General features: G+C 39.2%; 1 protein-coding gene across 1 annotated transcript in view; it reads left to right on the top strand.

The window, feature by feature from the left end:
* The window catches only part of SPEF2 (sperm flagellar 2), a 199,850-nt gene that overhangs the window by 144,163 nt on the left and 41,656 nt on the right, over window positions 1-14,031 (top strand). The window contains exons 28-30 of the mRNA XM_018065771.1: window positions 2,642-2,770; window positions 5,332-5,470; window positions 8,766-8,995. Coding sequence (XP_017921260.1) covers window positions 2,642-2,770; window positions 5,332-5,470; window positions 8,766-8,995 — 498 coding nt within the window. The remainder of the gene's footprint in view (window positions 1-2,641; window positions 2,771-5,331; window positions 5,471-8,765; window positions 8,996-14,031) is intronic.

Below are 14,031 nucleotides of genomic sequence, written 5' to 3'. Positions count from 1 at the left end.
GTTTAAGCCACAGCAATCAGAGCAGAAAAAGAAATAAAAGGAATCTCGATTGGAAAATAAGAAGTAAAACTCTCACTGTTTGCAGATGACGTGATCCTCTACATAGAAAACCCTAAAGACTCCACCAGAAAATTACTAGAGCTAATCAATGAATGTAGTAAAGTTTCAGGATATAAAATTAACACACAGAAATCCCTTTCATTCCTATACACTAACAATGAGAAAACAGAAAGAAATTAAGGAAACAATTCCATTCAGCATTGCAACAAAAATAATAAAATACTTAGGAATAAATCTACCTAAAGAAACAAACGACCTATATATAGAAAACTATAAAACACTGATGGAAGAAATCAAAGATGATACAAATAGATGGAGAAATATACCATGTTCATGGATTGGAAGAATGAATATAGTGAAAATATGTATAATACGCAAAGCAATCTATAGATTCAATGCAATCCCTATCAAGCTACCAATGATATTTTTCAGAGAACTAGAACAAATAATGTCACAATTTTTATGGAAATACAAAAAACCTCAAATAGCCAAAGCAATCTTGAGAAAGAAGAATGGAACTGGATGAATCAACCTGCCTGACTTCAGACTATACTACAAAGCTACAGTCATCAAGACAGTATGGTACTGGCACAAAGACAGAAATATAGATCAATGGAACAAACTAGAAAGCCCAGAGATAAATCCACACACCTATGGACACCTTATCTTTGACAAAGGAGGCAAGAATATACAATGGAGAAAAGACAGTCTCTTTAACAAGTGGTGCTGGGAAAACTGGTCAACCACTTGTAAAAGAATGAAACTAGAACACTTTTTAACACCATACACAAAAATAAACTCAAAATGGATTAAAGATCTAAATGTAAGACCAGAAACTATAAAACTCTAGAGGAAAACATAGGAAAAACACTTTCTGACATAAATCACAGCAGGATCCTCTATGACCCACCTCCCAGAATAATGGAAATAAAAACAAAAATAAACAAGTGGGAGCTAATTAAACTTAAAAGCTTGTGCACAACAAGGGAAACTATAAGCAAGGTGAAAAGACAGCCTTCGGCATGGGAGAAAATAATTGCAAACAAAGCAACTGTCAAAGAATTAACCTCAAAAATATACAAGCAGCTCCTGCAGCTCAATTCCAGAAAAATAAATGACCCAATCAAAAAATGGGCCAAAGAACTAAACAGACATTTCTCTAAAGAAGACATACAGATGGCTAACAAACATATGAAAAGATGCTCAACATCACTCATTATCAGAGAAATGCAAATCAAAACCACAATGAGGTACCATCTCACGCTGGTCAGAATGGCTGCTATCAAAAAGTCTACAAACAATAAATGCTGGAGACAGTGTGGAGAAAAGGAACCCTCTTATACTGTTGGTGGGAATGCAAACTAGTACAGCCACTATGGAGAACAGTGTGGAGATTCCTTAAAAAACTGGGAATAGAAATGCCATATGACCCAGCAATCCCACTGCTGGGCATGCACAGCCAGGAAACTAGAATTGAAAGAGACACATGTACCCCAATGTTCATCTCAGAACTGTTTGTAATAGCCGGGACATGGAAGCAACCTAGAAGTCTATCAGCAGATGAATGGATAAGAAAGCTGTGGTACATATACACAATGGAATATTACTCAGCCATTAAAAAGAAGGCATTTGAATCAGTTCCAATGAGGTGAATGAAACTGGAGCCTACTATACAGAGTGAAGTAAGTCAGAAAGAAAAACACCAATAGAGCATATTAATACATATATATGGAATTTAGAAAGATGGTAAAGATGACCCTATATGTGAGACAGCAAAAGAGACACAGATGTAAAGTACAATCTTTTGGACTCTAGGGGAGAAGGCGAGGGTGGGATAATTTGAGAGAATAGCATTGAAACATGTATATTATCATATGTGAAACAGATCGCCAGTCCAAGTTTGATGCATGAGACTGGGTGCTCAGGGCTGGTGCACTGGGATGACCCTGAGGGATGGGATGAGGAGGGAGGTGGGAAGGGGGTGCAGGATGGGAACACATGTACACATGTACATGGCTGATTCATGTCAATGTATGGCAAAAACCACTATAATATTGTAAAGTAATTAGCTTCCAATTAAAATAATTAAATTTTTTAAATGAAGTGAATTATGAATTCTTGACCATAGGCTACATTTCCACTGTATCTGCACGAGGCTGTTCTCTGGTCTTTCTTGATGAGAACCTGGGGAACACTGGCCAGGGCAAGTATCCTTTGAAGACTGTTGTTTCTCCAGGTGGCCAGCACAATCTTGGGGTTTGCTAATTTCTGTTCCCAAACTCTAAATGGAACCCTCTTTGGAGTCTGTGACCATGTCTGCACTAACCACATATCTCATCTTTCCGTGATGCTACATGAATGGGGCGTTTTTATATGTGTCCAGCCAGATACCACATGGAGAATTCTCAAGGAAGGATTATTAATGCTTCATCACTCACACTGTCTGGCCTGGTGTCTCTCCTTCCCAAATCACTAGACATGTATATCTCTACACACTCCACTTTGTAGGCATTTTATCCAAGACCCTGTGTGTATACTTGCCCATTAGCAGATAACTCAGCATGATTCATTACCCTTTCAGGTAAATCCCCACCTATGGCAGAAGCTGCTCCTGTAGTAGTGCCAGCAGAAGAGACTGAGGAAGTGGAATTAAAAAATGAACTGAAGCTCAGAATAAAGGAAGAGCATCTTGCTGCCCTGCAATTTGAAGGTAGCAATTGGAAAGAACTAAGATGATATTTTGAGTAGAAAATAGACCAGTAGGCAAGCAGCCCTTGGCTGGCTTTGTGTCTATGAGGCACAAGCAAACTGACTGAAAGGCATAACTCAGTTGGCTGTTTTCACGTGACCATATGAAAACTAGATCTGACTGTTGTATGATTGTCTGCTGGGATCTCAAAAAGGGAATTTTGGAAGTGGTTAGGAGAGCATCAGTTCAGTTCAGTTCAGTCGCTCACTCATGTCCAACTCTCTGCGACCCCATGAATCACAGCATGCCAGGCCTTCCTGTCCATCACCAACTCCCAGAGTTCACTCAAACTCATGTCCATCGAGTCGATGATGCCATCCAGCCATCTCATCCTCTGTCATCCCCTTTTCCTCCTGCCCCCAATCCCTCCCAGCATCAAGGTCTTTTCCAATGAGTCAACTCTTCTCATGAGGTGGCCAAAGTACTGGAGTTTCAGCTTTAGCATCATTCCTTCCGAAGAAATCCCAGGGCTGATCTCCTTCAGAATGGACTGGTTGGATCTCCTTGCAGTCCAAGGGACTCTCAAGAGTCTTCTTCAACACCACAGTTCAAAAGCATCAATTCTTCAGTGCTCAGCTTCCTTCACAGTCCAACACTTACATCCATACATGACCACTGGAAAAACCATAGCCTTGACTAGACGGACCTTTGTTGGCAAAGTAATATCTCTGCTTTTGAATATGCTATCTAGGTTGGTCATAACTTTCCTTCCAAGGAGTAAGCATCTTTTAATTTCATGGCTGCAATCAGCAGTAATTAAAATCTCAAAGTCAAAAAACAGAAGCAATATTTAGAGTTGGTGTGAATTTACAGGCTGAAAGAAGGCTTAAGGTTATGCTTCTATAATATAATAAGAATAATTTAGGCATCTCATTAGGTGAGTAAACTCTGACTAAAGGTTAACCAGTCCTGAAAGGGAGCTCTTGGGAGTAGACCCCATGGAAGAGTTAGTGACAGATCAATAACATTCAAGGGCCTCCTTCTCTATGGAGAGCAACAATTTTATACGACATAATCTCCTCCTGACTCTTCCAGGTGTTTTATAACACAATTCAAAACAGAATTTGAAAAGATCAAGAAATTGAACCAAAGTATCCTCATTGGAAAGAAGCCATGGTCAATATACTAGATGTCAAAACCATAAAAATGCAGCGTTGGATATGCTGGGACCCATTAACTACTCAATGATGATTAGCCACTAAAGATACTTTCCATCCCTTGATTCTCTCCTTTTCTCCCCTCTCTTCATCCTCCTATCCCCTGTTTTCTTATTTCCAAGAGTAAAATCTGAAGGATGTTGAACACAGGAAGTCAAGACACATGCCTGTCACATTGCCTGTTCCCACATCTGCTTTCAGTAGCTAAGTATACGTCATCCATCAGTTCATTGCATACATGGTTCCTAGTGTGGCTGAATTCACATATTTACACAGTAAAGGTTTTCTGAGTTTCTACTATATGCCAGTCCTACAGTAGATGAAAAAAATATACACATATATACACAAACACAAAGCATCAAAAGAAAAAAAATAGAGAGGAACAGAACTGCAAATGATCACTTACAATATATTGTGATACTGGAGCTCGGTGGACAGGACAAAGGGCAAAAGCAGGAAGTCAAGAAAGACTTCCGATCAGTTGAATTCATGCTTGAGCTGAACAAGAAGAATGTGAGAAATGTGTGCAGGAGACGATGAGGGCACAGATTGGGGAGGGGAACTAGGTGACCCACCGATGGGGAGTAGCTGGGGAGTCTGAGGCACATTCTGGAAACGAGGGATCTGAGAGATGGAGGGTCACATAGGCCCTGTCCAGAAAGTTCCGTTTCCCTTATGGCAACTGGGAGCTAGTAAAGAATTCTGGGCAGAAAGTGCCCAGAAGCATGTGTGCAGGCAGGTGAGACGGGTCACTCTGGGGCAGGTAGATTTGGGTTTGAGGTGGGAAAGGGAACTTAGAGAAAGCAGGATGGAGGTGATTGCTGTAGTGGAGGCGAGACATAAATCAGTGTCAAAACGTGGCAATAGACAAAGCAAAGAAGAAGGATTGGACAGATATTTTAGAGGGAAATCACAGACCTCACCATGTGCCCAGAACATCAACGGGCCCTGGGACCATGGGCTTCACCCTCCTCTCACCTGTGCTGAAGAACATGGTGTCGCCTTCCCAAGGTTCTAAGAAGAGAGATCAAGAGACTTAGTTAGCCTCCCCCTTTTTGAAATTCAGAAATTATCTATTTCTGTTTTCCCATTCCAATTTATCAAATGGTATATGATAAAGTGCAATTATATGTAAAATTGAATTATTATTTTTTACTTATAATAATAAGTAAACTGTCAAAGGACTCTACCACATGCTGTTTTGTTTCCAAGGTGGATAGGTTATTAATTATCCATGTTAGTATATCAAAGATGTGCCAAAATTTTCACAAACTAAAGCATAATTGGTTCAAAATTGAATTTGGTTCATCAGAAAGTTCATGCCATATAATACATTAAAAACATTTTTATTTCTTTTTTAAATAGAGATAGCTACACAGTTCCGACTTGAACTGATAAAGGTAAAAGCACTGGCTTTCCTGGAAGAGTTAGTAATAAAGGCGGTTGATGTATATAGACTCATGGACAAGTGGCTCGGTGAGAGGTACTTGAATGAAATGGCCAGGTAAAGAACTGCAAGACATTTTAAGTATTTTGAGTATTTACTTTGCTAATGCCTGAAGACTAAAATTGACCAAAAAATGTTAAGAGGTTTACAAATGTGAATTATATTTATAAATAGAATTTTGACCTCCCAGGGACGGCAGAGCCTGGTGGGCTGCCATCTACGGGGTAGCACAGAGTCGGACACGACTGAAGCGACTTAGCAGCAGCAGCAGCAGCAGCAGAAAATCACCTATACGCTTGTGTTGCTTCTTTTTAACCATAGTTAAGTCATGTATCAAAGGGCACTACTACACATTATTTATGATAGTTTGGTTTTCCCACTGCTCCATGAGGACCTTAGTGTACCAGGTAAGCATATAAGCAATTTAAAATTATTCTTTAGACATGATATAAAATTTCATATCTTTCTAATGCCAGGCATCTTATTAGTCAGGGCCAGTGAGAGGGAGATGGAGAAGTCATTTAGAGGAATGCTTCCCCCGTTGGGCTGATTCCCTCATGACAGCCAGTTTACTTTTCTGTTAGATTCTACAGGCTTTTTAGATCCTCATTTGTAGTGAGGAACAGAACTGTAGTCTAGAGCAGAAACAGACCTGTGACCGATCATTTTGTTTATGGGGAGGTACAGGTCCTTAGGGAGCATCTCATCCTCTTAATTCTCCCCTGAAAGGTGTAAGAAAGCAACTCAGCAGAGCAGAAATGCCCTCAACAGTCAGGAGACCAAGAGATGGGGACTCTCTCCTTGTCCACAAATTACAGCACGCCTAATCACTTCCAACCCCACAAGCCTCATCTGTAAAAGAAAACACTCCAACCAGGCTCTTCTAGAGGTTTCTGCTAGATTCTGGGCCACACCACAGTTTTCAATAAACATTTACTGATAAGTTGTAAGTCACGGCATACATAGAATACAAACGGCAAGTGTTCTTAGAAGCAACGTGAGCCAGCTAGAAGATGGTTATTATGGTTTGTTTTCTCCAGTTCTTGCCTCATTGTGAAAGTTCTGTTGTAAAATCCTCAGCTTCATTGTTTGTATCTAAGTTTCTCTCTCTCACACACATGCACACACATACCCCTCAGCCTGGTCACCTCATTGCCATAATGCTTAAAATAATTGGACAGTTACTCATAGAACAGTGATGTACAGTCCTGATCTCTGCCTGCCACTTACAAATGAAAGCGTACCTTATTCATTCTCAGGGTTCACAGCGCCCGTCCTTGTGGTCACTAAGTGTAAATGCTGACTTTTATCTGACAGGTGCATATTTCTCAGATGGGTTGTATGTGTGCGTCTCTCTCTGATACCTGAATATGGCCACAAGAAATGAAAACCTAGTACTGTTCAGCTATGCTGTTAGTTTTTGGTTCTTGCAAAAATCCTCCAGTGGCAAGAAAAAATGAATAGGGAGACCTATCGGATCTCTTTCAACTTCGAATCCCACTTTCATTCTCCTGGCATTTCTCCTTCAGTTCAGTTCAATTCAGTTCAGTTGCTCAGTCATGTCCGACTCTTTGCACTCTACCCTTTTGAGGGTACTCTTCATAACCTTCCACTAGATGGCGCACTTATTTTGATAACCTGGTTCTGGCTGGGTCTCTGCATGCATTTGGCGTCCCTCCTAACACAGTGCCCCTTCTCTGCCCCACCCTACAAACACCATCAACCAGAAAGTACCTAGATAATACCTACTATATGGGCACTCACAAATACCTCACTAATACAGTGTACTGGAATTAAATTCAAGATTGTCTTTTGAAAGAAAATGACTAACACGATTTTTTTGTTGTTGTTTATTTCAGTGTTCCTGAGTTATATAAAAGCAGATTAAATATGCACTTTTCTGCCATGCTCAATCTTTATTGCAAGATATAAGATTCTTTCTGTATTACAGTGATATTTTAGTTATTGTATAAAACTTCTCTGGCCTTTAAAGTAGCCTTTAGTTAGATCCATAACTATAATCCCTCCTGCTGCTGCTAAGTCGCTTCAGTTGTGTCCGACTCTGTGCGACAGCAGCCCACTAGGCTTCCCTGTCCCTGGGATTCTCCAGGCAAGAACATTGGAGTGGGTTGCCATTTCCTTCTCCAATGCATGAAAGTGAAAAGTGAAAGTGAAGTCGCTCAGTTGTCTCCGACTCCTAGCAACCCCATGGACTGCAGCCTACCAGGCTCCTCCATCCATGGGATTTTCCAGGCAAGAGTACTGGAGTGGGGTGCCATTGCCTTCTCCGAACTATAATCCCTAAGAAAGCCTAAATCCATGCCCTATGTGATTTCACATTAATAACCATAAGGTATGGAGTTATGTGTTTTGGGCTCCCTTGCAAAAATGAGAAAATTGGAGAGCTTAAGTCACTAACTCAAGGACCCAGAGCTGGAGACGGTGTACAATTAGAGCTCAGCTTCCAGGGTTCTTTCCACCGCACCACAGTCACTCCAAACTGTGGCTGCTTATACCATGTGATTTAGCTGGGAATTATTATTCACCAGGTTTCCCAGATGACTCAGTGGTAAAGAATCCGCCTGCAATGCAGGAGATGTGGGTTCAGTGCCTAGGTCAGAAAGATTCCCTGGAGAAGGTAGTGGCAACCCACATCAGTATTCTTGCCTGGAGAATCCCATGGACAGAGGAGCCTGGTGGGCTACAGTTCATTGTGTCACAAAAGAGTTAGACACAACTAAACAATACCAACAACGTTATTCTCCATAAACATAGGAAAGCAATTTCAACGGGCTTTGTCAGAGTCCATTCTGTCAAATGGGTCTTAGATAACATCAAACTCCTTGATATAAAGTTGGAAAAAAGCCATTTTTCTTGAAATCCATTATCAATTTTAATTCACTTTACGTACAACTTGTCCTCATTTCAAATAAATGTGTTATACTAATAGTCATATTTTACAGGTTTTTCTGTCATATAACCTTATTCTGGTCCATATTTAGAATGAAATATATCTCTTGACATAATCTTGCCTAATACTAATAAAATCATTTTAGTGGAATCCCTTTTTGTTCAGTTTTGTATAAAATGTGGGACTAAAAAAATAAAATGTGAGACTATCAGCCCTGTAATGAGCATGTATTTTACTTCTAATCTATGTTTATTTATTTTTATCCTACCTTTGTACAAATGGACTTGAGGATAAATTAGAATTTTTAAACATGCAGACTGAATTTTCTAACTTAGCTATATTTTCTAATGTGTTAACTCTTTGTGTATGTCTAGGAAGAAAACACTATTAATCTGATAGTGTTTTCAATGAGGATAAACCTATTCATGTTTCTATTTTCAGTGTGGAAAAACTAACTGGGGTAGCTCGCTATCACATTGAAACATCAACCAAAATTCAGAATGAACTTTATTTAGACCAAGAAGACTTCTTCATTAATGGCGATATCAAAGTCTTTCCAGATCCACCTCCTCCGGTACGCCCTCCACCTGTGGAAAAGGAGGAAAATGGCACCCTGACCATCGAGCAGCTTGACAACCTCCGGGATCAGTTCTTAGATATAGCGCCCAAAGGTAGGAAAAGTGATTATTGTGAAAAGAGGACCAAAAAAAAAAGTTTGAGGTTAACCAGGAAGGCAATCACCTGTCCACAAGTAAAACAGCCTTCTATGGTCGTGTGGTGCTAAAATGAGCCCTTGCTTCATTCTAATTTATCTAGTATTTGCTTCATACAACATAGATCTGAATTAAACAGAGCAAAACAGTGTCTAACACTTTGGCGGTATGGCGACTCTCATCCCTGGTAATTCTCCTCTTTGCTCTCCCTGCCCCTGGCTAGCCATTTGGCAAACTTGAGCATTACTTCATCTGGCAGCCGAGAGGCAGCCTTCATGCATCCTTCAAGTTTAAGTTTCATTGGGAATTTACTGGGATTATGAGCTATGTTTCTATCTTCCCCAACTAGTCTAGGGAGGGAGACCAGGGAGTAGAGAATTTCCCATTTATGCATGCCTTTTCCTTCCATGTTCTGCAGACCAAGAGCAGAACCTTTGTGAACACATACTTGCTTAATCAATTGATGAATTAATCTGTTCACATGTAAGTGGACACATTTTCTGCACACAAATTCTTGATTTCCTTCACATTTTATTATTATGACTCTGTAACACCTACATAGGCTTTTTTTTTTTTTTTTAAGTTTTGGATGTTTCTACTTATAGATATTCAGCAGTGAGTGCCGTCAACTGACAGCACACGTAATTCAGACAGAACATGGAGGATCATCATCTCTGTTTTATGGGTCAGGATACCGAGTGGCAGAGCAGTTGAGAACTTGCCTATGGTCACATAGCCCTCAGGACACTTCAGGTTCAAAGGTCTTGTCCCTTCTCGCTGAACCAAGTTGCCTCACATAAAGAGGCTTGTCTTCCAACTTACTGTCTCCTACTTACTGGAAAATCACTTGCTTTTCCCTAGAGAATAGTCAGCTGACCTTTGTCCATTACTAACACAATTTTACTTTCATAATGGTTGTACTTCACTTATTTTTTTCAGTATCCCCAGAAAACCACATTAGATCTCATTAGTCAAGAGAGTATTGCTTTACTTTAAGCCTAAAGACTTTCTTGCTAAGCCCAGTGGGTGAAATAGATGTAACCACTGTATCCCTGGGTAGTCCCCTACCCTGGGAAGTGTCACCTCATCTAATCAGCTTGAGTGGGTCTACACCTCCAGGATATAAGGGGACAGCAACTCAGGTTGGCAGCATTTGAGCAGGGAGCAGAAGGCCCCAAAATATGGCCATCAGCAGCTACAGAAAAAAAAAAATCTCAATTTTATAGAGCCAGCACATGAAATCCCTTCAGTCCTTCAGTCAGGCAGATTCCAGCCTCTTTGCCATTGTGCGGGCTTACAATGTCTTTTTATTACATATTTCCTTCTTCCAAGTTGCTTTCACTTTTCATTTTATCCAGATAATTGTTTATATATAAAATAAGACAGAGCTACAAAAATTCAAATATGAAATATAATTTGCTTTAATCCTAAACGAGGGTGACTGGAAGCAGGTCAAAATTTAAAGTTTTGGGGGACATTTGAGTAGGTGGAAAATTATCAACCACTCATAGTCCCTTTCAGAAGAGACTTTACATTTATGATGATAGCCATAAAACATTCTTGCATCCAGCCTCAAAGTCAAGAGTTTGCATTTCAACTGAAAGTTTAAAAATAAATTACAGGGACTTCCCTAGTGGTCCAGTGGCTCAGACTCTGCACTTTCACTACAGGGGGCACTGGTTCAATCCCTGGTCCACTCCTGCTGCAAGGAGTGGCCAAAAAGTAAAAAAATGAATAAATTACAAATATCAGTTATAACTTGACCTGTGTTTGTCTTAGATTAACTCTAGAAACTGGACCAAAAGATATCAACTGATTCACTGTCTATTTTCAGAGTATGGTAGGATACAACAGTTCTCAAAGTATGGTAGGAAGAGGAAGGAAGGGAGAAGAAAGAAAGGGAGGTAGAGGAGGAAGGAGATAGTTATATATAATATATGAAAGTGATGTCGCTCAGTTGTGTCCAACTCTTTGCAATCCCATGGACTGTAGTCTACCAGGCTTCTCTGTCCATGGGATTTTCCAGACAAGAGTATTGGAGTGGGTTGCCATTTCCTTCTCCAATATAATATGTACATATATATATATATATATGTAGATGTAAAAGGAAAACCACTTGCCCTAGGGACTTAGAGCATAATTTGAAAAGGCATCCAAAGAAGAAGAAAATATAAACTTCTATTTAGGTTCTTTCCAAAACAAAATCTGAACTTGATCAAAACAAAACAAAAAAAAGTGCTCAAGAATGCAAACAAGAGAGAATCAGTGTGCAAAGAAGTTGGTCAGGGAAACTGCAGAAAAACAGCTTGGAGGGAGGAACTGAAAGAAGTAAGAGTGACTAAATGGCAAGGATACAGAGGATATTTAAAGTTGGGGGAACAGTCACCAGAAACCATGAAGCTATGAGGCTTGAGTACAGATGCTCATGGAAAGGCCAGGGACTTCTCTGCTTCTCCTTCCCCAGTTGTGTGAACTGCAGGAAAACAGGTACAGAGACCAACTCTTTCGGTGGAACCACCTCCACCGCCTGTGCTGGAGAATTATCCAGATTTAAGAATGACAGTTGTAATTGACACAGAATTGACAAAGCTATATAATACCATGGGATTTGGAGATCTCAATGGTTCAAAATGAGTTACGGTCTATAAGCAAAAAGTTTAAACCCTTTCTTTGTTATTAGCTCAGTCATACTATTTGAAAAAAATATATGTTACATATGGCACTTTTCAAGTTCATGTGAAACACTTAGCATAGAGTCGGGTGGTCTACAACAGAAATAATACTCATTGTTGTCATTTTGCTCATGTATAAAATGTAAGACAAAATAATAATAATCATTCTATTTCCTGTATCCCAGAGTCACAGAATTAGAGGTTCTCTGATGACATCTTAGAAGTTAATTACCACTCACCCTTTCTCCCAGTTCCTTTGACTCCCAAAACATCCTCTGACTTAAGTCTTTCTTCTTCATTCTTGTGATTATTAATAGATACACATCGATCTGTCTTTTACGTGAAGTTTTTGTTGTATTCAAGAATTAGAAAATCTTTTAGGATACCTCTCATGGTACTTACCCTAAAAATCTACAGTTTCAAAAGACCATCTTAATTGAAGTGATAACTATTTTGAAAATATAGAACAACTGGCTGAAAGTAGTAACTTTCTAAATGTGGACTCCTACAAAACTTCCTGCTTCAACTTGAAAATTGCTGTTGTATCTAAGCCAAGAAATGTGAGCATTTTCTTATACTATCTCATATAGTCCAATGCAACCTATTATATCTAAGATGCATGCATCAAGCTCACTAAAATATATTAAAATATGATGAATAGATGAATCTTTTCTAGGAAAAAACATACATATTTGCATGTAACAATCATTATGTTACTAGGCCCACAGTAAGAGTATCTTAGCAAATTTACAAGGGCTATCAATGTCATTAAGTTACACTTTGTTACTTTTAATTATACTACATAAATAAAATTATTGAGTGAAATGATAATCTTTCATTAAAACAAGTGACTGAATAAATACTTGTGAACAACTAGTATCAAAATATTAATAGAAAGAACTAAAGCTTAAAGAGTTTTTACTGAGTACTGGTTATCCACATGAAAATTAAGTCATTAAGATAGTGCTTACTGAAGATAACGGAAAATTGAAAGTGTGTCATATACTGTCATGCTTTTATTCAGCCCTGCTTTCCTCATCAAATTCTGCCTGTGTCATATTTCTAAATCTCCTTTGATAAAGGCAGTAATTAGACATAAAATATCATTAGTTAATTGTCACAAATATGCCAGAAAAAAAAAGATCTTATATGTGATAATCATACAAAGTTATGCAAAATATAATTAAAGGACTTTTCATGCTAGTATTTTTATTCCCACCCAACAAAGATCCAACAAAGATCTATACTTAAAATTTTAGGAGCAGCTTAAGTCAGTAAGAGAGCCTGAATCTTCAGGACCTTCTTTCCACTGCCTGTCCCAAGGATCATTCCCATGAGCATACTCCCAGCACAGAATGGATTTTGTGGGTATTTTCTGAATTATGACAGTAGTCAATATTGGAATGGTGTCAAGCCCTATGTGTCAGCCCCTGCTCGAGCATCTCCACATTAATTCACTTCTTACCCGTGGCTGGATGAGGAAGAAGACTCATCCATGGGTAAGAAGAGTCAGACAGCTCTTTCCAACTCCCCCTCTTGTCAAATGACTGTAATATGATCTTGAGCAAATTATTTAACCTCTTTTTGTCACACTTTCCTCATCTGAAAAATGGATATTTCACTGTTATGAGCATTAAAGTAATTAATGTTTGTAAAGTGCTTTAAAAGTGTCTGGCACACTAAATGTGTAATTCAGATGTGATATAAGCCATTATCTCTTAATTATATAATTACAGTAATGTTATATTCTTATGTAATATGTAACATTATGCAATATGGATACAAACTCTGCTTGTTATTATGCAAAATGTGAGCTCCGGTATCCTGAAGGTGCACATGCCCTAAGAGGTAGCTGCAGAGCTTTCCTGGTGGTTCACCGGGTAAAGAATACATATGCAATGCAAGAGACACAGGAGACGTAGGTTCAACTCCCCAGATCCCCTGGAGAAGGGTATGGCAACCCACTCCAGACTTCTTGCCTGGAGAATCTCATGGACAGAGGAGCCTGGCAGGCTACAGTCCATTGGGTCACAGAATCAGACACGACTAATTGACAGAACACATAGGAACACAGGGTTATCTTAGAATGATTCCAGAAAAAAAAAAAAAGAAAATTCACAACACCAGGTGGAACTGAACCATGAGGTATGCAGCTCCTTGGGGACTGTAAGCCTCCAAACCAAAAACATTCAGCTATGTACCGAGTAAGCTCTGGGTAGTTACATCCTGTCCAAACATCAAGTGCCAAGCATATCAGAAAGAGAGTCTTTCTCCAAAGCAACCAATTTGGAGTCTGTTGAAGCTAAAACACTTTAACAATGT

Source organism: Capra hircus, chromosome 20, assembly GCF_001704415.2.
Source record: "Capra hircus breed San Clemente chromosome 20, ASM170441v1, whole genome shotgun sequence".
NCBI classification, from domain to species: domain Eukaryota; kingdom Metazoa; phylum Chordata; class Mammalia; order Artiodactyla; family Bovidae; genus Capra; species Capra hircus.
This window is presented reverse-complemented; position numbering and strand designations above follow the sequence as displayed.